The sequence below is a fragment of the Haliotis rubra genome, unplaced genomic scaffold (genome assembly GCF_003918875.1).
Source record: "Haliotis rubra isolate DU_JTF1 unplaced genomic scaffold, ASM391887v1 Scf4, whole genome shotgun sequence".
Classification (NCBI taxonomy): Eukaryota; Metazoa; Mollusca; class Gastropoda; order Lepetellida; family Haliotidae; genus Haliotis; species Haliotis rubra.
In genome coordinates, this window is record NW_025767079.1 from 741,327 (window position 1) to 766,650 (window position 25,324).

Here is a 25,324-nt window from a genome sequence, read left to right on the forward strand (position 1 = left end):
GCAATATCTATTGATAATTTTTAGTTTGAAAAACACGAGATTCGTATGGAACCAGACTGGGATCCATGTCCAGTCCGAATTGCTGCAGAGGCGACAGCTGGATTGGTGAGTACGTCTCCATGACGTGCCCGTTGTTTGTCATCAATACTGATTCTTCGATTACCGGCGCTTCCTGACTTGAACCTGGTATGTGTACATTGTACCTTGTACATTGTACCTAAACAAACAAATATACAGGTAGCAATACATGTGACAGTCACACACTTCAAATTATTATTTACACGCCTATTTGTAACGGAGTATGGAATGGTACGGCCCGGCTGACTACGTATTTCCTGAAGCCGAAGTTGCCTTTCGTGTGGTTTCCGGAACAGTTTTCATTTCTATTCTACTTTTATGGAACGCATAGCGTCTCCCCTTGATTGTCGCAGACGAACATTATCGAACGATATTCAAAGGAGCATATTTCTTCTTGGCTAAAAAAGGCTTAGGGAATTGTTTTTTCAGATAATATCACCGTTTACTATATATACTACAAACAAAAAGTATGTGAACACCTTAAAATGTGAAACACCAACACCATGTTTGATTCAAACCCCTAAAACCCCAACAGCCTACTGCATGTGGAAGACAGACTTCCCATGCAGCTTGTGGCATCTGGGCACTGGCAGTTGTGAATCCGTTCCGAAGGGCTTGGAGCAGAACATATCGGTCATCTGCCCGTGGCGTTTTTCTGGGTCTTCCAGATCGAGGTCTGTCCTGTACTCTACCAGTGGTCTGGAACCTGTCCATCAGTCTGTGCATGACAGAGGGAGACACCTGAAGACGGCGAGCAACACCATCCTGTAACCACGCAATGGCCCTGCTTCTGTGGTGGGCGCTTAACGGTATGCACTTTGGCATGGTGAAGAAGTTGTGAGGCTTCAATACTGTCTGTAGCTTCTTTTAAAGGAAGCGTTGCCACAAACTGCATGGGAAGTCTGTCTTCCACATACACTAGGCAGTTGGGTTTGGGCGTTTGAATCAAACATAGTCCTGGTGTGTTTCAAAACCCTTGTACTTCGCTGTTTTTGACAATGTTTCATTTCACTGAAACTCAAGGAATATTGAACCAGTTGCTTCACTGCATGTTCCAACATGTCGTTTAAAGTGCCCATTAAGCACACAAAAAAGTTGCATATACCTTAGAGTATAAATGACCTCACCACATTTAAGATTATATATGACTATCAAATTTTAGGGTGTTCCAATCCTTTTTGTTTGTAGTATATATTTAGGTCCAATCTCTTTCCTCAACATAGATAACAATTATCATATTCTCAAAATATTGTTGATAAAAAAGACCTTTTCGTGATAATAATAATAGTCGAAATCTCCAAGCGAATTGGATTTCAATGCCAAAGGTCGCAAATTGTCAAGGTCATTCATACTGCCCGCTGAAACAGGGTAAAATGGATTCGTACTAAAAGTGAAACTTTTCAGTACCGTTTCAAATGTACCAATAAACCATCTTCCAATTTGTTTGGAGGGTAATGAATGCTCTTACCCACATATATTCTGATTAACAGAACAGAACAAATGTCGTTGCATATTATATCTGGTTCCTGAGACCACGAAAATGCGTATCTAGGGCACGAAAAATGAAACCCCCAAACAATCAACTTTGAAGACAACCACTGTATGTTCTGCTTGTTGTTACACCAGCCAGTACTATGGCCAGCAAATACTCGTGCATGGACCGGATTATACATGGTCGATATGTCGTAATACTCAGTCGGGGGGTGATGACAAGCAATCAGCTCTTCATCGATAATGGCAAACCGACATATTTTATATGAAGATCCGGGTTAGAATTGATCTTCAGTAACCCATACTTGTCGTAAGAGGCGACTGACGGGATCGGGTGGTCAGGCTCGCTGACTTCGTTGACACATGTCATCGTATCCCAATTGCGTACATCGCTGCTCATGCTGTTGATCACTGGATTGTCTGATCCAGACTCGATTATTTACAGACAGCCGCCATATTGCTGAGTGTATTCTTATGCCAACACGTGATAAGGATTATTTGAAACCCTTGTCCCAGAACACCACCGGTTTTTGTAAAAGAAAATCCAGCATGAGATTGTTCATCTTCATACAAGCCATACACTCTCAGTGATTTGACGTTTTGAGCAAAGAAACGTTTCTGTAATAATTCCAGTCGATACGGCAACAGTGACTTCCCATTCACTGAAGTTTGTTCGTGGAAGAATAAATACAGACACCACTTGCATGTTACACGTGTCATTTAAAACTTGCGAAGAAGTGGCCATATGGGCTTTTGATATAAGTTATTAAGTGAAGATGGTTGTACACAGTTTGGGACAATATTGAAGTTGCATTGGGGTGTGTTCCCACGAAAAAAGCCATTTCAACAACGTTGTCAAATGGATATTAACGTTACTACGACATAAACCTGTTCCTGTATATCAAGCTCCTGCTGTTTCTATTTCATATCCAATGGTTTAATGTACGTTTTATACAAAATCATAGAGCGGGAGGTCGTACTTTTAAGATTTAATTGTCCATTTTAAGAACTTCGTCAATCAGAATCACTTGACAAGGGAAATATAGATAAATTCTATGAAACGTCTGTCATTTTAGAAAGAAATTATAACAAAAACTTGATGTCTTCAAGGGTATTTACAAAATTTTGACTGGATTATTATTATCCGACCGACTGTTGAATATTGCCTCTAAATTTGTCGAAATATACTATTCACACATTGCTAAGGATCAAATCATTGATTCAACAGAAAAGTATGATGTGGGGTCAAATTTGGATTAAATATCTAAGCTTATTGTAAGCATGGATCCAAGTTTTCAGTATGTCACTGCATCTTGTGGATCCCCTACCTTCTATTGACAGGTGTTGTGTACTTATCAACGACCCGTGCTATGATTTGCAAAATGGTTGGTTGGTGCCATGAAAACCATTCTTAGAGTTACTCATGTATCAAGTGCATACGGTCAGCTTAAAGTGGCTGTTTTCCTAAAGATGTGTTACCATATCAATATTAATCCAGTTTTAAGTGGATACAATTTCAAATTATAAATCTACGTTTAAGTAAAGTAGCGAATTTTTGTGATCCTTAGCAAAGTGTGAGTAGTATATATGTCAATGACCCTGTGTGTGACACCTAAATAACCCCACAACCTAATATGCGGTAAAGATACTTTGATAGTAGCAAGCTGGGGCCTTTTATGAATTATTCCAATATTTACTTGTCAAAGACCTGACACGGATGCAACTACAAAGAGATAGCAAGTACATGTCGCAAAACAGGAAAATTGTAATCCTCCCAACCCCATTCAATGCCATAATTGAGTGATAGAGTATGGTTTTACGCCGCTTTTAGCAATATTCCTGCAATGTCACTGCGGGGAACGCCAGAAATGGGCTCCAAAAATTGTACCCATGTTGGCAATCGAACTCGGGTCTTCGGCATGACGAGCGGACGCTTTAACCACCAAGTTACCCAACCGCCATCAGTGCTATAAACTGGGTTTTCAACAGTGAAAGAAAACCACCCGGTATATATGAAATATTGCATGACTCATACCGATATGAGTGAGTGAGTGAGTTTAGTTTTACGCCGCACTCAGCAATATTCCAGCTATATGGCAGCGGTCTGTAAATAATCGAGTCTGGACCAGACAATCCAGTGATCAACAACATGAGCATCGGTCTGCGCAATTGGGAACCGATAACATGTGTCAACGAAGTCAGCGAGCCTGACCACCCGATCCCGTTACTCGCCTCTTACGACAAGCATGGGTTACTGAAGATCAATATTCTAACCCGGACCTTCACGGGTACCATGCAATCTTTAGCGGTTATCTGTAGAAATCTAGGTGAGCGACTTACCCACACTTCAAGAGAAAACAGACTTCTCGCGAATCCCGAATGCGATTTTGTGGTCCTTATGACAGATATGTATTTGAATTCTAAATCAACAAAAAACCAACCACGTGGTTTCGTCAGTTTTCATGGCTACTGAACATAAGCTTGACGCCTTGTAATAGTACGGATGTCTTAAACCAGTTCAAAACCTGTAGTCCCTTCTCAAAAGTTTATTTTTGGTTTGTTTGTTTGTTGTTTTACGCCGCGTTTAGCAATATTTCAGTAATATCGCGGCGGGGTACACCAGATATGCATTTCACACACTGTACACATATGGAGAATCGAACCCGGGCCTTCGCTTTAACCACTAGGCTACCCCACCGCCCTTAGTCTCTTACGACAAGCACGTGGCTATTGAGAACCAATTCTACCCGGATCTTCACGGGTAGATTTCTTTTGACTGTATGACAATGATAAATCAAATGATCCGACATTCCCGGGAGACAGCAGTTCGCGTACAGTTTAACTTGCCGCTATTTGCAAGGAAAGGAAGGGACCTAAGTTTTACAGTGTGATTTCTACTGCGTGGATAATCGAATGTTAAGCGCCTACTTCACACACTGAAAGGGGCGTTATAGTCCCTTCAGTTTAGACGGCCGTTTTGTGCCATTGTATTTTATCACGTATTATTCCGCACAGTGAACTCGGTGGGAAACACAAATTAAATAGAAATTTAAATTTCACATTGTTTTAAAATGCAAGATTATAATATTTCAAACGTCAATAATGACATATGAATAGTGAGTGAGTTTAGTTTTACGCTGCTTTTAGCAATATTCCAGCAACATCACGGCAGAGGACACCAGAAATTGGCTTCACACATTGTACCGATGTGGGGAATCGAACCCGGGTCTTCAGCGTGACGAGCGAACACTTTAGCCACAAGGCTACCACACCGCCTCTATATACAGTTTTCCCAGAAATTATTGAGAAAATCTTTTTTTCTTCATACTGATAATTTTAGCATAATACATTATGTAGAAATTTACTCAACATGGGAGGCAAATCTTGTAGGATTAAGAATGAACCTTGGTTGGTTGGTTGGTTTTATAGTTTTAGGGCGACGTGGGCCAATAAGAGGCCTATTTGCGCCCAACACATTGACTTGATTTAATAAACAATCATACGTAATTTCATTGCCAAAAGGAATCGTTTAGCTAAGATAAAAGAAACGACAACACTATTAATTTGGATAGATGTATACATATATGGAATAACCTCTGCTTCGTGTTACGGATTAAAAACCTTAAGTAATCACTTCCATTTCTGAAACATGAAATACTCATTCAATAAAAAAGCAGTAGGTTCAGATGACAGAGTGTTAAAATGATTTAAAACCACAGAACTAAATCTGTCTAAGCCATTCGAGAGCCTGTCTAGATTACATCATATTTTCCAGATGACGAGACAAAATCTAAAACTGCCCGTTGCACAGACCCATACATAATATTGGGGCCCAAAACTGTTTCTAATGAGAATACATCATCAACCTCAAGTACAGCACTTCTGAGATTTTGTCTTATGTTGTTATGCCCAGGGCATGTAATTAGATAATGTTCGATGTTTTCAGGCGTCTCCAAATTGCAATGGCCACATTTAGAAGAGACCGTCTTATCTATAATACTCCTGTAGGCATTTAGCCCACAGTGTCCAAGTCTTAGACGTGAAAGAATAACCTCATCACGCCTTTTACGACGACGAATTTTATGACCAGATTTTAGTGATGGTCTAAGTTTGTACATATGTCGGCCGGTAGTACCTGTATCCCACAACTGTTGCCAACTCCTTGTAACAGATTTCGATAAAACATTTTCATAATCTTTAGGGATTGGTTGAAATTTAAATAAATCAACTTCAGGAAACTGTAACCCGGATTTGGCCAAATTATCTGCAATCTCATTCCCATGTATTCCAACATGTGCTGGGACCCACACAATGTCGCATGCAATGTACTTCATGTTTAAACATGTATCCAACTTTAATATCTCATGCACAATGTCATCTCTAGATCCATATGCACCAGCTTCTATAGCTTTGATTGCTGCCATAGAATCTGTAAAGATAATTGCTTCATGGTCATGTTCATCTACCCATCTCAATGCTTGCAAAATGGACAAAAGTTCAGCTGCAAAAACAGAAAGATAATCAGGGAATCTGAACACCTTAGCGATCGATAAATTGGGTATCCAAAAAGCCCCAGCAGTACGATTATTGGATGGTTCTTTCGATGCATCAGTGTATATATGTGTGAAATTAGAATAATTTTCAGACAGAAAGTCTTGAGTTATCACTTTTATTATGTTTTGGTCCATTCTCTTATTCACGATTAAATTGAGTTCAGAATTCAACCCAGGTTTCAGCAGAACCCACGGAGGTGTGACAGGCGGAGCAGAAGGATCAACTGGGTTACAGTTGTAAATACCATGTTGATCAGCTAATCTCTGAATATTCAAGCCAAAGGGTAATTTGCCATGAGTCCAGTCACACATGACATATTCCACACAGTCATTAACAATCTCAGTGACTGCATGGTGTTTATTCTTGGTTTTCATTTTCAAGAAATATTTCAAAGATACCTGTTGTCTTCGAAGGTGAAGGGGCATTTCTGAACACTCAACTTGAAGAGCTGAGGTTGGAGTTGTACAATATGCACCAGTGCATATTCTCAAAGCTTTAGACTGAATTCTATCAAGCTTATTAAGATGACATTTAGCCGCCGACATATACACCTGACAACCATAGTCAAGTCTGGACAAGATAAGGGCCTTGTACAGCAATAACATAGTTGACTTATCAGCGCCCCACTTTGTTTTTGAAATACACTTTAATAGATTGATGATCTTGTTACATGTGTTATACAAATGTGTGATGTGATGAGACCATGTTAATCTTTGATCAAAATACACACCAAGAAATTTGAACACTGACACCATTTCCAGTTTATGGTGTCCAAGAGTTAAACTGATATCATGAGGGATCTTACGTCTTGTGATCATCATAGCCACTGATTTTGATTTTGAAATCTTAAACCCCCATTTTGAACACCATGTACTGACTTTACTTAAGCAGTTTAGTATAGATTCTATGACAAACTGAAAATTACCAAAGCGTCTCCAAAACGATCCGTCATCAGCAAACTGTGCTGCATTTATGTTTAGAGGCAGGTCCTCGAAAATGTCATTGATCATAATATTAAAAAAAACTGGACTTATTACACTTCCTTCTGGGGTACCATTTTCAGTCATATGCACGCCTGACAGTTCTTGACATATGCGAACTTGAATGGTTCTTTCGGACAAAAATGACCATATCCACTTGAACATGTTGCCTCTAATTCCAAGTTTCCACAATTTAAAAAGCAAACCATTTCTCCAAATCATGTCACAAGCCTTTATCAAGGAATACACACAACATGTACTCCTGGTTGCATAAAGCTTTCTTTGCTTCAGTTTCCAGACGAACATGCTGATCTATACATGAACGCCCCTTTCTGAATCCTGACTGGATGTGAGTAAGAAGCTCATTTCGTTCAAGATAATAGTTCAGGCGATTAGTAACTATTCTCTCCAGTGAGAGCAATCAGTCTATATGATGCAGGAAGCGATGGATCTTTTCCTGGTTTGGGCACTGGAACTATTATTGCATGTCTCCATGTCCTAGGCAAGGATCCAGAACACCAACTTAAGTTCAACAGTTCCCGAATAACAGCTACAGAAGAATCTGGCATATGCTTAAACATTTCATAACACAACTCATCCGCGCCTGGTGCCGAATTATGTGTTCTTGATATGGATGCCTTAAGTTCATCATGAGTGATAGCTGTATTGACTTCCAAGCTACTTTCCAACATGGCAGAAGACATTTCAGGCATAAAGTTTGTTTCAAAAACATGTTTATATTCTCTGAATTCATGACAATAATTTTCAGAACTGCTAACAGATTTAAATTGCTTAACAAGAGCCTTTACTTTCTGACTTTTTGATACGAGTTCTCCAGCTTCTCCCATTACCGGTATAGGTGAACGAATATTATTTCCACCGATCGTTTTCACCTAGGACCAGATACTAGTTAATGATGTAAATCTATTAATATTAGAAATATATTCCCTCCAGCTCAACCGTTTTGTACTCCGTACAATACGTTGGAACGTAGCTCGTTTCTTACGAAAATCAACCAAATCACATGGCAATGACGAGTGGCGAACCTTATTATATGCTTTTTTCCTTGCGATATTGGCTTTTTCACAGCTGTCATTCCACCAGGACTTTGGCGGGAATGCCGCTTTCTTAACAGACGATTTTCCAATGGACTCTTCTGCAATTCTTATTAATTGTGTTGTGATATTTTCATTAGACATATTAACATCACCATTTATAAGATCGGATGTGATATGTTCAGTACACAGACTAGAAAAAAGTGCCCAATTAGCCTTCTTGAATTTCCACCGAGGGACGATATGGTCGAACCTGAATTTCAGTAAAAACAGGAAAGTGGTCACTACCTAACGCATCTTCCTGAAATAAATCCCAGTTACACTTACTGGCTATGTGTGATGATATCATTGATAGATCTAAAGGAGAAAAAGTCCATTTGCCAAGATCCATGCGGGTCATTTTACCATCGTTTAAAAGGACAAGATCTGCTTCATCTAAAAATTGTTCAACAATCCGACCATTATAATCCGTCTTGTTGCTTCCCCAAAACATATTATGGCTGTTGAAGTCCCCACATATAAAATATGGGCCTCCATTGGGATCAATTAATTTCAGATATTCATCTACGTTTGGATTACCTGTATTATAAATATTAACAATAGTAATGGCTTTATCTTCCTCATAATGAAGTTTTACTGCGTTAGCCTCATACACTGTATTTGGTAATTCTTGAACCTGATACGACAAATCAGTCTTAATAAATATAGCACAACCACCTCTCCGAGGATTTTTAGTATTCGGATTGCTGGTTAGTCTGTTCTGACGTAGACCAAAATAGCCATTAATTCTAAAATGACTCTCAGGCCAAAGAAAAGTTTCCTGTACACAAATAATATCTGGCAGTGGTGACCTATTTGATAGAAAATGCTTTAAATTATCCCCATGTGCAACAAGACTTTGTGCATTCCATTGCATTATGGTCAGGAATACAAGATCCATCATTCATCTCCACATGGTCAGTCAACAGATCACTAGGAACATCGATGTGTTGATGTATTTTTGCCGATTTGACAAGAAGATTAATCTGTTCCTCTTTGGTTGTTGCAGATGATCCTGAAATCACCTCAAACAAGAACGTTAAAGGTTTGAGGAGAAGTACTAACCTGGTAGACATGAGTTATTCCTCTGTCTACTTCCTATACATGGCAGATACTTTGAAGAATATTCAGTCAGGAGTTGATGATTTTGAAAGCATGTGACAGGGGTTAGGGTAGGCCAATTCCTCTGTCTACAGTTCAGAACTACGGATCGCCAGGCGACTTGGTCAGCACAAGTGAGTAGGGGCCAAAATTCAAACGGATCGCCGGCGAGAATAGATTGTGAGTAGGGGAAAATTGAAAAGCGTTGAGAATATCAGAAATGAGATGATTAATAGAGGAAGTCCTCAGGTAGGTAATAAAAGCCTTAGACTAGAATTACCAAGACTTATCTGGGTGAAAAAGCGCGGAATTTCCTCACCTGTGATGAAAGATGCACAAAAAGAAGGACGTTTAAACTGATGTAGGGCTCACGAAAATCAAGATTGGGATGATATTTTCTTTTCTGAAGAAAGTTCTGTCTGGCCTTTCACGAACTGTGTGAAAAGTTGGACCAAAGATGCCGTGAAACTTATCTACCAACGCCCAAAATATAGCCCCAAAATTAACATGTTGGGTGGGATATCATCACGTGGAGTGACGCCGCTGTGTACTTTTACTGGAAACTTGACGAAGGAACGATATGTTGACATTTTAAATGGTCACATCCTTCCAGTGGTACGAACACTGTATGAAGATAACTGGATTTTCCAGCATGATAACGACCCAAAACACACTGCGGGCTACACAAAACAGTGGTTGTAGGACGAAAATGTTCAAGGTTTAGAGTGGCCAAGCTACAGCCCAGATGTTAACCCCATTGAGAATGTGAAGGACAGAATAAACCAACAAGGACGTAGAAATATTGAGGATATGACGAAAGAAGTGGTCGAATATTGGGATACGCTGTCACATGAGTCCCTACACACTTTGATCGGTAGTGTACCTAGGCGCATTCAGTCGTGTATTGCAGGGCAAGGAGGTCTCACAAAGTATTGAAAAGACACTTAGACTGTAAGAGAATCATATCTCAACATATTCATTTCAGTAAAACTTCTATTGTTTACATACATGTTTTAGATATTTGCTGAAACAACTGTCTCGATAATTTCTGGGAATACTATATCTATTCCTTGAGATTTGTTGGCCGTTTTGTGCCATCGTATTTCATCATGTAATATTTATTCCACACTGTGAACTCAGTGGGAAAAACAAGTTAAGTATTTTTGAGAATCTGGGTTTAAAAATGCAAAATGTCATACACAGGACTATATTTCAAACCTCAAAAATTATATAATAACAAATATAATAACGAAACTTTATATGGCCATATATGATACTAATGGTTAAAGATGGTTGTACTTCAACGTTCACACTCAACGTTACGTTCACTTGTAACATTCTCCTAACGTCTGCACAATGTTGTGTATTTGCGTGCACAACTTAACATTAAACTAAACCAAGCCTTCATTTTCTCCACGAAAATGAATTGAACTGATGTCACTTTGGAATTATAATGAGTAATTATTCTTGATTTAATCATGACTAGGTTTACAAACTGTCAGTGATCAATGTTCCGCAATAATGCTAACGTGTCTTGCACTTCCCTTTTTCCAAAAATGTTACTGCATCAAGCAAGTTTAGCGAAGTGAGGGAGATCCTCCAGCCTCACGTGGTAGTCGATCCATCTGCCACCGGCGAGTGTCCCTCCTGTGATCTCATCCCTCCACGTTCCACCTGGCAGGTAGATCCTCCTCTGGGAGACGCCAGGGTCCATGACGGGAGCCACCAACAGGTCGTCCCCGACGAGGAACTCGTCATCCACGGTCAGGGCCGACTCATCCGTGGGGGCAATCCACCAGAGGGGCCGCACGATTGGGAAGCCAGTAATCACGGATTGCTTTGCAAGGTGAACGATCTTGTCAGCATAATGAGTTCTTAGATTCAGCATGTTTTCTGTTATTTGAACAACTGTGGAATTGTATCTCCAAGGCTTAATTCCGAACTGCATGGATGGCAAGAGGGTTGTTGCCTGGACCCAGCGAACAAAGAGTTCAGCATCAGGGACATCGTCCTGAAGATTACCACCAATCATATCAGGGAGGACAAAGGGATATCCTAGAATCCCAAACACGAGGGATGCGGTTAGGATGCTCTTAAAGCCTTGGTTGTCTGACCAGTTTGAATACCTGTCCACCATTCGGACAAATCCTGGGATATGTTGAGTCTTGCTTCCAGGTCGTACTTCATGACGCCTGCTGATGTCGTCAAATGAGGCAGCACCTTCCACGTATGCTCTGGAAAACACACTTGGGTTTCTGAACTCAACGTATGGCTTGTACACTGCCGGCATATAGTTTGCATCACCTCCATCAAATTTAAACGAATCCACACCATATTTAGTCCTCAGGACAGCAAGGTTTTCAAAGTACCATTTTGATGCATTAGGGTTGGTAAAGTCAATGACCCCTGTGTAGTTTGTCTCCCACCATTTAGCCAGGGCTGGCCTCTCTCCCGACATGTCCTTCAGAAGATGCCCCCTTGCTGCCAATAACTCAAAGTTAGGAGAGTCTGTATTTACGAATGGAGGGATCCAGAAAGTAGCAGACCAGCCCTTTCTGTGTAGTTCTGCTATCATTCCTTTAGGATCTGGAAACTTTTCTAAATCAAACTCAATATCACCAAAGTTCGGCATCCATTGTTCATCAATTTCGAAATTGGAGACATCCATGTTATATTTCTGAAGTTCCGAAGCAAACTGAAGCACTAAAGTCTGGTTGATGCTTTTCTTATACTCTGGCCATGTTGACCAAATTGGCTTTCTCAAAACATTTTCGTTCGGAATTCCGTTCGGCTTTTGGAAGTACCAGCCGGACATAGCTTGATGAATAGACAGGGCATTTTGGGCCTGACACACAGTGTAGTTGAGCAAAGGCAGACACGTGTCGTAGTTCCTATACGTCACACCGAAATATTTAGCCTGGAAACACAGCTGATGGTTTCCTGACGAGTTGATAGCAACAAACAAAGGAACATCCTCGTCAATGTAATATCCCATTCCTGACGACGAGAAGAAGTAGCGCTCCTGCACACTACCATACGGAAACATATGGTTATCATTGGTAACGTAGGGTCCAAAGTCCATGCTGACCTTCTCAAGTGGCCATAGCTGATGCCTCATCTCAGCACCACCGTACCAGTGGGATCCATCCATGTTGTAGCAGTCTTGCAGTATTTGACTCACACACGACCTTGCTTCCATCGTGATTTGGGTACACTCTATGCCTTCTCTTGTGAAGCTCTTGGCCTCAAGGTCAGCAACACCAGGCCAGGTAACGTGGAGGTTGGAATTTCCTTCTAATGATTTAACAGGCGCGGGGGTGTCTGAAGGTAATGTCATGCCCAGGTTTCCCTTAATTTTGGTCTGACCTTTGTCGTCTAGAAAGGCGACCCGTCTGTGTTCGACATCAATGACTGCATGACCAAGGGTAACGTTCCCGTGATGTTGGGTGATGTATTGAGGGGATAGAGGGTCTAACAGGAAGCCAGCCACATTGTACAGGCAAAAACCCAACAGAATTAAGGGATGTAATATGATCCACATCTTCCTGTTGACGGCGGGTACCTTTAAACAGAAAACGCCGGACAATGCTAGTGATATCGGTGAAATTAGTTTTGGATTTTTAAGTATATTTGTCGAGGCTGAATGATCAGGATTACTCCACCTGGTAACGCCAAATATGGACTTCCAACTTTGGTTCATGGTTGGAACAGAACCCGGACTTCTTCAATGCTTTAACAACCCTTTTACCCAGGGCCACATACAGTTTAGCACTTTAAGAAGGGAGGAAACACCAAATACATATTGGTATACCTTCAAGAATACAACATCGTACAACTTACGACACGCAACGACAACAATAACACATGGGGTTATGGTACGTTGTGATATCATGTATTGTATCGACCTCATTGTATCGACCTGTTAAATAATGTTTAAATCAACCACATTTGATAACATTAGCATATTTATTGCATAATTTTGACTGACTGCTTAACCTACATACGCTTATCGGGAGGCGACATAAAATAGAAGCAAGACTTACCGTTACTTTGGTATAACAAGTGGTTGTAGACACGATCTCGGAAACACATTGACGTCACGTGGAAACAAGATAGCGATAAGGATGACAAGAATATGTCAGTACGTCTTAAGCTGATAATGAGGTAGGTCACAGTCATATGCCACCATTTTCAGAACCATTGTTAAAAATTTTAAAAAGTGTCCATACCATCTATTGGAAATGTGTGAACATCAAACGGGCAGTGAAAGTTTAACTGAAGTTTAGAAATTTGCAATGATAAATTATGGAATTAAATTAACTTACCTAGTATGAGGTCACACAATTTCTTTAGTTTTTTCAAAATTAACCCTGGCAAGCACATACTTGCGTTGTAAAAGGTGCATGTATGGCGTCATAAAGCATTTATTGTTCCTTATATTTTACGTTGTATATAGCATAACAATTGCTCACACCATCAATGTCAAACGTTTCTGTTCTCCATCCAATTTCAGGCTATTGTCAGGCCTTTCGATAAATCAGAATCATTGCATTCAATTAATGTTCCTGACTAATTTCAGTGCCCATTGAATATATTTCGTATCCAGACAATGGTGTTAACTACTTTGAGCACTGAATCTTATAGCTTACGAAAACTTTTCAACTGTGTCAAATATCTCCTGTCCAGGTCAAAGCAATGCTTTTGTTATCTCAAACTGGACATTACAAAACAGTCCCATTATTGCCGGTGAAAGCATTAAAAATGTAAGCACAAAAGCTGTAATTATATTTGGGTTATTTAACTGTTAATGAATTTTTGTACCTTCTGAGAAATCTACTATTCAATCAGCAGCATTGAAAATTACTTAAAGTGACTGAGTTTTGGTTTTACGCCGCTTTTAGCAATATTCCAGCAACATCACGGCGGGGGACACCAGAAATGGGCTTCACACATTGTACCCATGTGGGGATTCGAACCCGGAGTTACTCTGGAATGAATAGAGCTACCTTTGTGTATTCTGCTCAGAAACTGAAATACAGACAAGTTGAGCATCATATGGGGAAATCAGTAAATGAGTCAATATCCTATCCTTTCAGTAACATGATACTCTGCTGACTCGAGTACAAAAGTATCCCAGCATTCAGTTCGGTCACAAAGTCAATAAACTGCCTTCGTAGCCCGATGACGTTGAAAATTGCTCATAATGTCGATCACTTTTTTAATTGGCCAAGATTATTTGCGGCACCTGAGGATATTGCTGGAACAATGCTGATGACTGCGTAAAACAACGGGGAGTTTGGACATCTGAATAGCACAAAGTAAAACCAAAAACTGACATCGGTAAAAACACTTCAAAGCGTCAAAACCGGTTTTGTTACAGAACCAGAATATGATGCGTGCAACAGTAACCATTAGGTTATAAAATATATCTGTTTGTAATAATAAAATAAGGCCCATTTGCTGGAAAATCCAGATGATACGATCACTGGATCCTGTGGTCGATTATAGTTTAACCCTAATAATGATCCTTGACTTGCCAGCATCTTATCTACACACTGAATTAACATCTTGCCCTGGTATATCTGAACCAACGTTCATTCACCGGTGACATATGCTTGGGAATATTATTGTCTCTGCCCCTTGTTTATGCTTGTTGGTGCTTATTTCAGTTTTAGGCTTCAACTCACAAACAAGTTATGGAATGTTAAAAAGTCGATTTCAGTTATGAGAGACTTCAAGTGATTTTTTTTACGAGAATGATATTTATAAATAGTGACAGTAGTCAAGGTATCGGGTCATATTTCTTGGTTCACTTATTTCCATTATGCTATTTTAGCTATTGCATTCTGTAATTCTTTCAGAAAATATGACACGTCTGATCCTACTGGCCTTTGTCCTGAGCTTGAGCCAGGCTCAGCGAAGGAATGAACAGGATATCCAGATCGGCTCTCATGTCCTCCGGCTTGGCTCACCAACCACTCTTCGTCTGAACGCTGGACGTGGATCCACTGAGACTCTCCTTGACAGATCAACAGATGCTCCTTTTGGTAAGCTCACTCACAGAACAAGCGTTGACCCAAAGGGAAGACAGGAGACTGAGGTGGAATTAACTAACCCTAACATTGCAAGACGCTACTTCAGGAGCTACCATTTTGATGATGTGGAGTGTTTAGACATATCCATCGAAGCCTTGGCGTGTGTGACCCAGGTAATCACCGACTGTATGTTCATGAATGGTACACACTGGTATGGTGGGGCGGAGGTGCATCAGCAGCTTTGGCCTTTGGAGAAGCTCAGCATGGCCATGGGGCCTTATGTTGCTAATGACAATTCAGGCTTTCCTTACGGAGCTGTTCAGGAGAGATACTTCTATACATCTTCAGGTATCGGTATCTGGATTGTAGAGGATATCCCTTTGTATGTCAGTATAAATGCAACTGGAGACAGAATGCTTTGTCTGCAATCTAAGTATGATAACAGCATTTACAGAAACTTTGACAACTCTCTGCCAGTTCTGAACTACACAATGTGTGTGGGGAGGGATGTCATGGACATCCATACGTTCATGTCAGAGCGGTACATCAGTAAACCATCTGGGACACCAAACGATGACGTCCTGAGAAAGCCTATTTGGTCAACATGGGCACAATATAAGAAGAACATCAACCAATCCTTAGTCCTTGAATTTGCTGACAATATCCTAAAGAATAATCTCACAATATCAAACCTAGAAATTGATGAAAAGTGGATGCCCAATTTTGGAGATCTTGTATTTGATGCCACAAAATTTCCTGACGCCAAAGGCATGATTGATGAAATTCACAAGAAGGGTATGGCAGTCACCACTTGGGTTCCTCCGTTTGTAAATCTCGAATCAAGTAACTTCGAGTATGCTGCCTCTAAAGGTTATCTGATGAAAGACATGTCAGGTCGTCGTCCTGCTCTAGTGTCTTGGTGGGAGGCCAAATGGGCGGGTATTATCGACTTCACAAACACTGAAGCCACGAAATGGTTTCTAGGTAATTTAGCGAACCTGCGGACAACGTATGGTGTTGATTCGTACAAGTTTGATGCTGGAGATGCAAATTATCTTCCTTCTGATTACCAACCCGCTAAAGAGTTCCGTAACCCTGATGTATTTGCTCGATCCTATGCCGAAGCTGTTGCAAGGGTAGATAACGCCAGTAGACGTCATGAAGTTCGAACTGGAAGAAAGACACAGTCGTTACCTGCGATGACAAGAATGATTGATAAAAATTCTGATTGGACCTACGAGCAGGGTTTGAAGACAATTGTTACGTCGGGTCTTGTTTTCAGTTCCATTGGCTATTCCTTTATACTCCCTGATATGGTTGGCGGAAACGGTTACGGTGGTGTTTGGCCTGATGAGGAACTCTTCATCAGGTGGACACAGGCCAACGCACTGATGCCCACTATCCAATTTGCCATCACTCCCTGGACGTACAAGAATGCAACATTAATGTCTATCGTACAACAAATGCTTGCTTTGAGAGAAAAATATGCCGACACTATTGTCACACTTGCCAGAGAATCAGTTTCAACTGGTGCTCCGATCATGCGGCCCCTTTGGTGGATTGCACCAACAGATGAGTCGGCTTTGACTGTGGATGATGAGTTCTTGCTGGGTAATGACCTCTTGGTTGCCCCTGTGCTGAATCCAGGGGCCCTGACTAGGAAAATCTATTTACCTGCGGGACAATGGAGAGATGAGATCCACGGCACTACTGTCCCAGGTGGACAATGGGTAGACTACCCGGTGCGACTTGAAGACCTCCCCCATTTCTCGAAGCTCTCATAATATGTGGATCGTCATATTTTACACTCGATTTGTTTAAAATAAAGAGCGTGCAACTTGATAGCTGTGTGTGTAACACTATAATTGTGTTTTTTTGTACCAGAAATCCTACTTAATTATTGTCATATTCTTCCAATCACTGATATCTTTTTATAGTTTTGAGTTAGTGAATGTAATTCAGCAGTCGGTATTTTTCGAGATATTTACCAATTAGGGCGGTAGGAAGGTAGTTAAGATTTTACGGCGATCTTGGGCATGAAAAGGCCTATATGCGCCCAGATGTACCCAATTAGTTGTCACCTGTGTTTCAATACCTTTACCACACCCAAAATGTGTTGTATAGTGTCTTTGAACGGCATTTAGAAGTGATACACAAAAAGGCGAGAATTTATGGATGTCAACTTCTTTATTTGAGGAATACGAGTATATTCTGGAGTATATTCTTAATTCAAATCAGCCAAACCCCCCATTCACTCCTAAAATAAAGCACAGTTCGCACATATATGTATTTGTAAATATACCATTAAAAAAAGAAGGGATATTGGATTTACAAGATTGATAAAATTCAAATGATGGAGCCAAGAAGGAAACAGATGATGAAGAGAAATTAAGGGAAAATGTGACAATTTATTCCATTCCTTTGAAATGTTTCATTAGTGTGGATATATATTATTTTTTTCTCATATGCATTGGCAGTGGCTAGTGGTATGCTCACAAAATGAAATGTCCCCTAATTTTTTTTAATGGTATAGTATAACTAACTCAAAGGGGTACAAAATGCAGCAGTATTTATCAAGATAGGTGTGGCCACCGTATCGTGTATGTGATTGGGATTGGGATTTTGAGTGTGTACATTGCCGAAATACATGAGATTCTTCCTTTTTAGTTTATAATTTTCATACTAACAGCGTTTCTTTGTTGAGGAAAATTAAACCACGAGACTCAATTTTTCCCAAAGAAGTTGATTAAATGCATTTATATTCATCACAGATATATATGTAATACAGTAAATTATAGTTATTATAAAATATATCTCGTAAATAATTGTCTACACATAAACATACACATATCTCGATGTACTTATCCAGATATAGACGTTATCGTGGCAACACTACACATTCAGTATAACAGCGTACAGTTAAACATATTATAGAGTACACCTCAGAGTCTTATACATTTGAATGGCGGTTGTTGGAACTGATTTTGAAAATATTTCAGGAATACTTTATTTGTCGTTGTACTGTCCTTAGTTGACATGTTCTTTTGTTTATACAAAATAGTAATTGAATCAATGGCAGCAATATGTCGCTTCAATGTAAATTTGATAAAGGGCTAATAAAGGCACACGTTTTTATTAATTTCATTGAACTATCTTTTCATCTTGCCCTTGTTCATCTATATTTCCAATTTAGACGGCGGAATCATATCGGTTTGAGCACAGGCCATTTTATGGTTTCATAAACGGTGTTGTCATATTTCCTTTCAGACAATTTATTTCAACTGTATTTCCATGGTTTATTCTTATTAATAAGTTGATTTAGATACATTAGATTTGTTTGAAATTGAATAAATGTTGTCACAGTAGACACACTGCCATGAAGTGCGTGTAGGTTCATTTTCACTAAAAAGTATGCGGTATGGATACAGTGGATAAAAGCTGGAGGTATATAATGTATTAGAATTACACCTAGTAAAACCTAACATTTATTTCAACAAACATTATCAAATGAACTTCTTTTTTTCTTTTTGTTGTTCCCAAATCAAGCGTAAAGAGTATATATACAATGCATATAGAAATATGCAAGCAGGTACACATTGTTGATACAACTGGGTTCTCCAATCATTACATGTAAAATATTACAAGTTAGACGAAGTCATCATGTTAATAAACTGCGAATAATGAGATCATTTTTATGAAAATATATAAGAATCATTCTTTCTTTGGGAAATACATTTTTTTCAACTTTGAATGTGTTTTTTAAAAACTTTAAGAAATTATTCAATTTTGGATACATTTTATTCAGAGTGCAAATGTAAATGTGTCTTTTAGCAGAGAGGATTATCTGATTTAATAGTGGGTCTTTTTCTAAACTACCAAACCAAACAAGGAATTTTGTCAGTTGCAGTTATTGTATGTTTTGAATGATCCAATTTTGAAGGTCGTTCCAAATCAAATGAACTTAATTAATTTAATCAAATTACGTTTCTAAGACCAATACCGACCATAATGTATGGTTACTTTTTATCAAAGCTACGTCGTTATAAACTTTACCCACGAAATACACACTCATATTACAGATTACATATGTTCATAAACAGACACGACCCGTGAAGATCCGGGTTGATCTTCAGCACCCCATGAAGATCCATGTTTGTCGTAAGAGGCGACTAACGGGATCGGGTTGTCAGGCTCGCTGACTTGGATAACACATGTCATCGTATCCCAATTACGTAGTTTAATGTTCATGCTGTTGAGCACTGTCTGGTCCAGACTCGATTATTTACAGACTGCCGCCATATTGCTGGGATATTGATGGGTATGGCGTTAAACAACAAACAAACAAACAAAAGTAGACACACATTTTCACTTCGTTACACTTCAAGACAATTCTCCTCATCACAACCAATATAACGTTCATGGGAATATATAGTTGTAGATATCACTGTTCAACATATGAAGATCCATGTCCATAAATAGTTGTATATATCACTGTTCAACATATGAAGATCCATGTCCTAAATAGATGTATATATCACTGTTCAACATATGAAGATCCATGTCCCTAAATAGTTGTATATATCACTGTTCAACATATGAAGATCCATGTCCATAAATAGTTGTATATATCACTGTTCAACATATGAAGATCCATGTCCTAAATAGATGTATATATCACTGTTCAACATATGAAGATCCATGTCCTAAATAGTTATATATATCACTGTTCAACATATGAAGATCCATGTCCCTAAATAGTTGTATATATCACTGTTCAACATATGAAGATCCATGTCCATAAATAGATGTATATATCACTGTTCAACATATGAAGATCCATGTCCCTAAATAGTTGTATATATCAATGTTCAACATATGAAGATCCATGTCCATAAATAGTTATATATATCAATGTTCAACATATGAAGATCCATGTCCCTAAATAGTTATATATATCAATGTTCAACATATGAAGATCCATGTCCATAAATAGTTGTATATATCAATGTTCAACATATGAAGATCCATGTCCATAAATAGTTGTATATATCAATGTTCAACATATGAAGATCCATGTCCATAAATAGTTATATATATATCAATGTTCATCATATGAAGATCCATGTCCATAAATAGTTGTATATATCACTGTTCAACATATGAAGATCCATGTCCATAAATAGTTGTATATATCACTGTGCAACATATGAAGATCCATGTCCATAAATAGTTGTATATATCACTGTTCAACATATGAAGATCCATGTCCATAAATAGATGTATATATCAATGTTCAACATATGAAGATCCATGTCCATAAATAGTTGTATATATCACTGTTCAACATATGAAGATCCATGTCCATAAATAGTTGTATATATCACTGTTCAACATATGAAGATCCATGTCCTAAATAGATGTATATATCACTGTTCAACATATGAAGATCCATGTCCCTAAATAGTTTTATATATCACTGTTCAACATATGAAGATCCATGTCCATAAATAGTTGTATATATCAATGTTCAACATATGAAGATCCATGTCCCTAAATAGTTATATATATCAAATTTCATCATATGAAGATCCATGTCCATAAATAGTTGTATATATCAATGTTCAACATATGAAGATCCATGTCCATAAATAGTTTTATATATCACTGTTCAACATATGAAGATCCATGTCCCTAAATAGTTGCATATATCAATGTTCATCATATGAAGATCCATGTCCATAAATAGTTGTATATATCAATGTTCAACATATGAAGATCCATGTCCATAAATAGTTTTATATATCACTGTTCAACATATGAAGATCCATGTCCCTAAATAGTTGTATATATCAATGTTCAACAAATGAAGATCCATGTCCCTAAATAGTTATATATATCAAATTTCATCATATGAAGATCCATGTCCATAAATATTGTATATATGAATGTTCATCATATGAAGGTCCATGTCTATAAATAGTTGTATATATCACTGTTCAACATATGAAGATCCATGTCCATAAATAGTTGCATATATCAATGTTCATCATATGAAGATCCATGTCCATTAATAGTTGTATATAACACTGTTCAACATATGAAGATCCATTTCCTAAATAGATGTATATATCACTGTTCAACATATGAAGATCCATGTCCCTAAATAGTTTTATATATCTCTGTTCAACATATGAAGATCCATGTCCATAAATAGTTGTATATATCAATGTTCAACATATGAAGATCCATGTCCATAAATAGTTATATATATATCAATGTTCATCATATGAAGATCCATGTCCATAAATAGTTGTATATATCACTGTTCAACATATGAAGATCCATGTCCATAAATAGTTGTATATATCACTGTTCAACATATGAAGATCCATGTCCATAAATAGTTGTATATATCACTGTTCAACATATGAAGATCCATGTCCATAAATAGATGTATATATCAATGTTCAACATATGAAGATCCATGTCCATAAATAGTTGTATATATCAATGTAAATCATATGAAGATCCATGTCCATAAATAGTTGTATATATCACTGTTCAACATATGAAGATCCATGTCCTAAATAGATGTATATATCACTGTTCAACATATGAAGATCCATGTCCCTAAATAGTTTTATATATCACTGTTCAACATATGAAGATCCATGTCCATAAATATACATACATATGAAGATCCATCAAAAGTTTAGACTCACTAGTGTAATATGTAGCCACTTACTTGTCCACTGTTCTAAACTGAAGCTTTTGTCCATATTCCATACTGTTTAAAGGTACTGTTTAGTTATGAACTGGTGTATTGTAAAACATATTCGTAACATTGAAAAGATTATTGTCATGAGTTCAGTAAATGATTAAAATCTGTGAAAATTGGCGAATTCTTAACAAAACTTTACACCAAAACGAATCTGTTCACATGCACGACATTTGCTCATGCCTTTCGCAATTTGAAGCATAATCCTTGTGCAATTCATCTGCATAAGGTTTTCAGTTGGTTCCCCAAGTTGGTGGAGAAATTCATCTTCGATGTAACCACATACATATACATAACATATAGTGAGTGCTTTATGAGTCTAAACTTTTTATGGGTAGTATAGTTGTATATATCAATGTTCAACATATGAAGATCCATGTCCCTAAATAGTTATATATATCAAATTTCATCATATGAAGATCCATGTCCATAAATATTGTATATATGAATGTTCAACATATGAAGATCCATGTCCATAAATAGTTGTATATATCACTGTTCAACATATGAAGATCCATGTCCATAAATAGTTGCATATATCAATGTTCATCATATGAAGATCCATGTCCATAAATAGTTGTATATATCACTGTTCAACATATGAAGATCCATGTCCTAAATAGTTGTATATATCACTGTTCAACATATGAAGATCCATGTCCCTAAATAGTTGCATATATCAAATTTCAACATATGAAGATCCATGTCCATAAATAGTTGTATATATCAATGTTCAACATATGAAGATCCATGTCCCTAAATAGTTGTATATATCACTGTTCAACATATGAAGATCCATGTCCATAAATAGTTGCATATATCAATGTTCATCATATGAAGATCCATGTCCATTAATAGTTGTATATAACACTGTTCAACATATGAAGATCCATTTCCTAAATAGATGTATATATCACTGTTCAACATATGAAGATCCACTTCCCTAAATAGTTTTATATATCTCTGTTCAACATATGAAGATCCATGTCCATAAATAGTTGTATATATCAATGTTCAACATATGAAGATCCATGTCCCTAAATAGTTATATGTATCAAATTTCATCATATGAAGATCCATGTCCATAAATAGTTGTATATATGAATGTTCATCATATGAAGGTCCATGTCCATAAATAGTTGTATATATCACTGTTCAACGTATGAAGATCAATGTCCCTAAATAGTTATATACATGTATATCAATATTCATCATATGAAGATCCATGTCCATCAATAGTTGTATATATCAATGTTCATCATATGAAGATCCATGTCTATAAATAGTTGTATATATCAATGTTCATCATATGAAGATCCATGTCCATAAATAGTTGTATATACATGTATCACTTTTCGTCATATGAAGGTCCGTGTCCCTAAATAGTTGTATATATCACTGTTCAACATATGAAGTGCCATGCCCTTAAATAGCTGTCTGTGTCATTGTTACAAAAAGGAAAATTCATGCCCATAAATAGCTGCGCTTTTTATCATTGTTGAACAAATGAGTTCCTCAAGAGATTCTCCTCGTCAATGCGTATGCCTGTGCATGCGATAAATAAATGTTTACTTCATCGTTTAATATAAGAAAAAGTCGATTCCCACATCCAGCTGTATATATCAATGTTCAACAAATGAAAAATTCCATGCCCATATCTAGCTGTGTATATCCTTGTTAGAAAAAGACAGTTGCCTTCTAATGATCTTTACTAGGTAGGATTTGCTGTTTTAAAATGACTTTGTCTTCTAGAAGAATACGTCGTGCCTTTGTTTTATAGTACCTTTAAATATGAAATTTTTTCATCAATGTTTAAATGTACAATAACATATCATACGGAATACATCATGGATGGACTACAATATGTCGAATATCTCAGGAGTTGCACGTAAGCAAATTGTTCTGAGATCACAAGGTATATTTTTGCTAAGACATTTATATTTGAAACGGTTTTAAAGAACAAATAAACTTTTTTTAAAAAATCTTTTAACTATCACATATGAAAGATTTGTGGTCAGTCTTATGGGGAACACCAAATTCATTCTTTAAAAATTTGTGGTTAATTAGTACCGAGCGATTAAAAGTTGCCAAAAAGTCGCCTGCTTCACTCTCGCCCGCCAACGAAACCACAGACAGGTTACGTAACTCTGTCGCCCAAGCACTGCAGTGACGTCATATGAGGAACGATTTTCAGTTAGTTGTATATAAAGTGTGTAGCAAGCTCGTCATGTTGATGATTTCTCGACATCAACGAAGACATGCCAAATCGTTCCGTTGTCGTCAATTGCTCCTAGAGGTCGGGCGATGGTGTCGCCATGCACAGATTCCCACAGGACCCCGCAGTTCGTGCAAAATGGGTTATGTTTGTGAGTGCGAAGCGAGCGTTGTGGAAGCCTGAAACGATATCTTACTTGTGTTCAGATCGCTTCATGGAAGTTAAAGAATCAAAACTACTTACTAGTAGTAGTAAAATATGTATATGATTAATGACCAGAAAGATTTTCCATGACACAACTTGTAACATAACGATTTCTTCCTCGGAAGAGAGGTTGTGGCCGAAGAAACAATAATACTGTAAGTAGTATTATATTGACACCCACCTCGCTTCCACAAGAGAAATTGTTATGTTATAAGCTATGTCATGCAAAATCCTATTGGCCATCAATGAAATACATATTTTACTACCAGTAGAAAGTAGTTTTGGTTTTGTAACTCGGTGAAAACGAACCTAAATAGCATTTATACTCAGACTGGCGGATGTTCGCGATAGGGCGCCGCCATTTTTGAAAATCGTGAAGTCACGGGCTAAAGTCTGTTAGAATTAATGAGATTATGGTTTGTTTTCATCAAGTTAGAAAATCAAAACTACTTTCCACTCGTAGTTAAATATGTATTTGAATCATAACCAAAAGCATTTTGCATGACACAACTTAAAACATAACGATGTCTTCCATGGAAGCGAGGTGGGGGGTCGAAGTGACAATACTGCACGACAAATTTCTTGCTACATTCACGTGGTTAACGTGCACTCACCAGTATGTAGATACTAGTCAATGTACGTCTTTATATTTGGTCTTATAATCCTAATTAGTTTATTATCATACTTGTATGAATTTTGAAACTAAATAAAAAGCAGACGATTTGCTGATACTTATAGTGCATTTATAACAGGACTGTAATATCTAGACATTTTATAGTTTGCCAATGTGAATC

General features: G+C 37.9%; 2 protein-coding genes across 2 annotated transcripts; one reads left to right on the forward strand and one right to left on the reverse strand.

Moving 5' to 3' along the window:
- Window positions 1-10,539: 10,539 nt before the first annotated feature.
- Window positions 10,540-13,393, reverse strand: LOC124287243 (myogenesis-regulating glycosidase-like). Its single transcript, XM_046723743.1, has 2 exons — window positions 13,342-13,393; window positions 10,540-12,860 (listed from the first exon to the last, which is right to left on the reverse strand). The coding sequence occupies exon 2, from the start codon at window positions 12,837-12,839 to the stop codon at window positions 10,866-10,868; it is 1,974 nt and encodes a 657-aa protein (XP_046579699.1). The 5' UTR covers window positions 12,840-12,860; window positions 13,342-13,393; the 3' UTR covers window positions 10,540-10,865.
- Window positions 13,394-15,164: 1,771 nt separating this feature from the next.
- LOC124287069 (myogenesis-regulating glycosidase-like) lies at window positions 15,165-17,117 on the forward strand. The gene has a single exon (XM_046723548.1). It carries the CDS (start codon window positions 15,165-15,167, stop codon window positions 17,115-17,117), a length of 1,953 nt encoding a protein of 650 aa, XP_046579504.1.
- The last annotated feature ends 8,207 nt before the right edge of the window (window positions 17,118-25,324 follow it).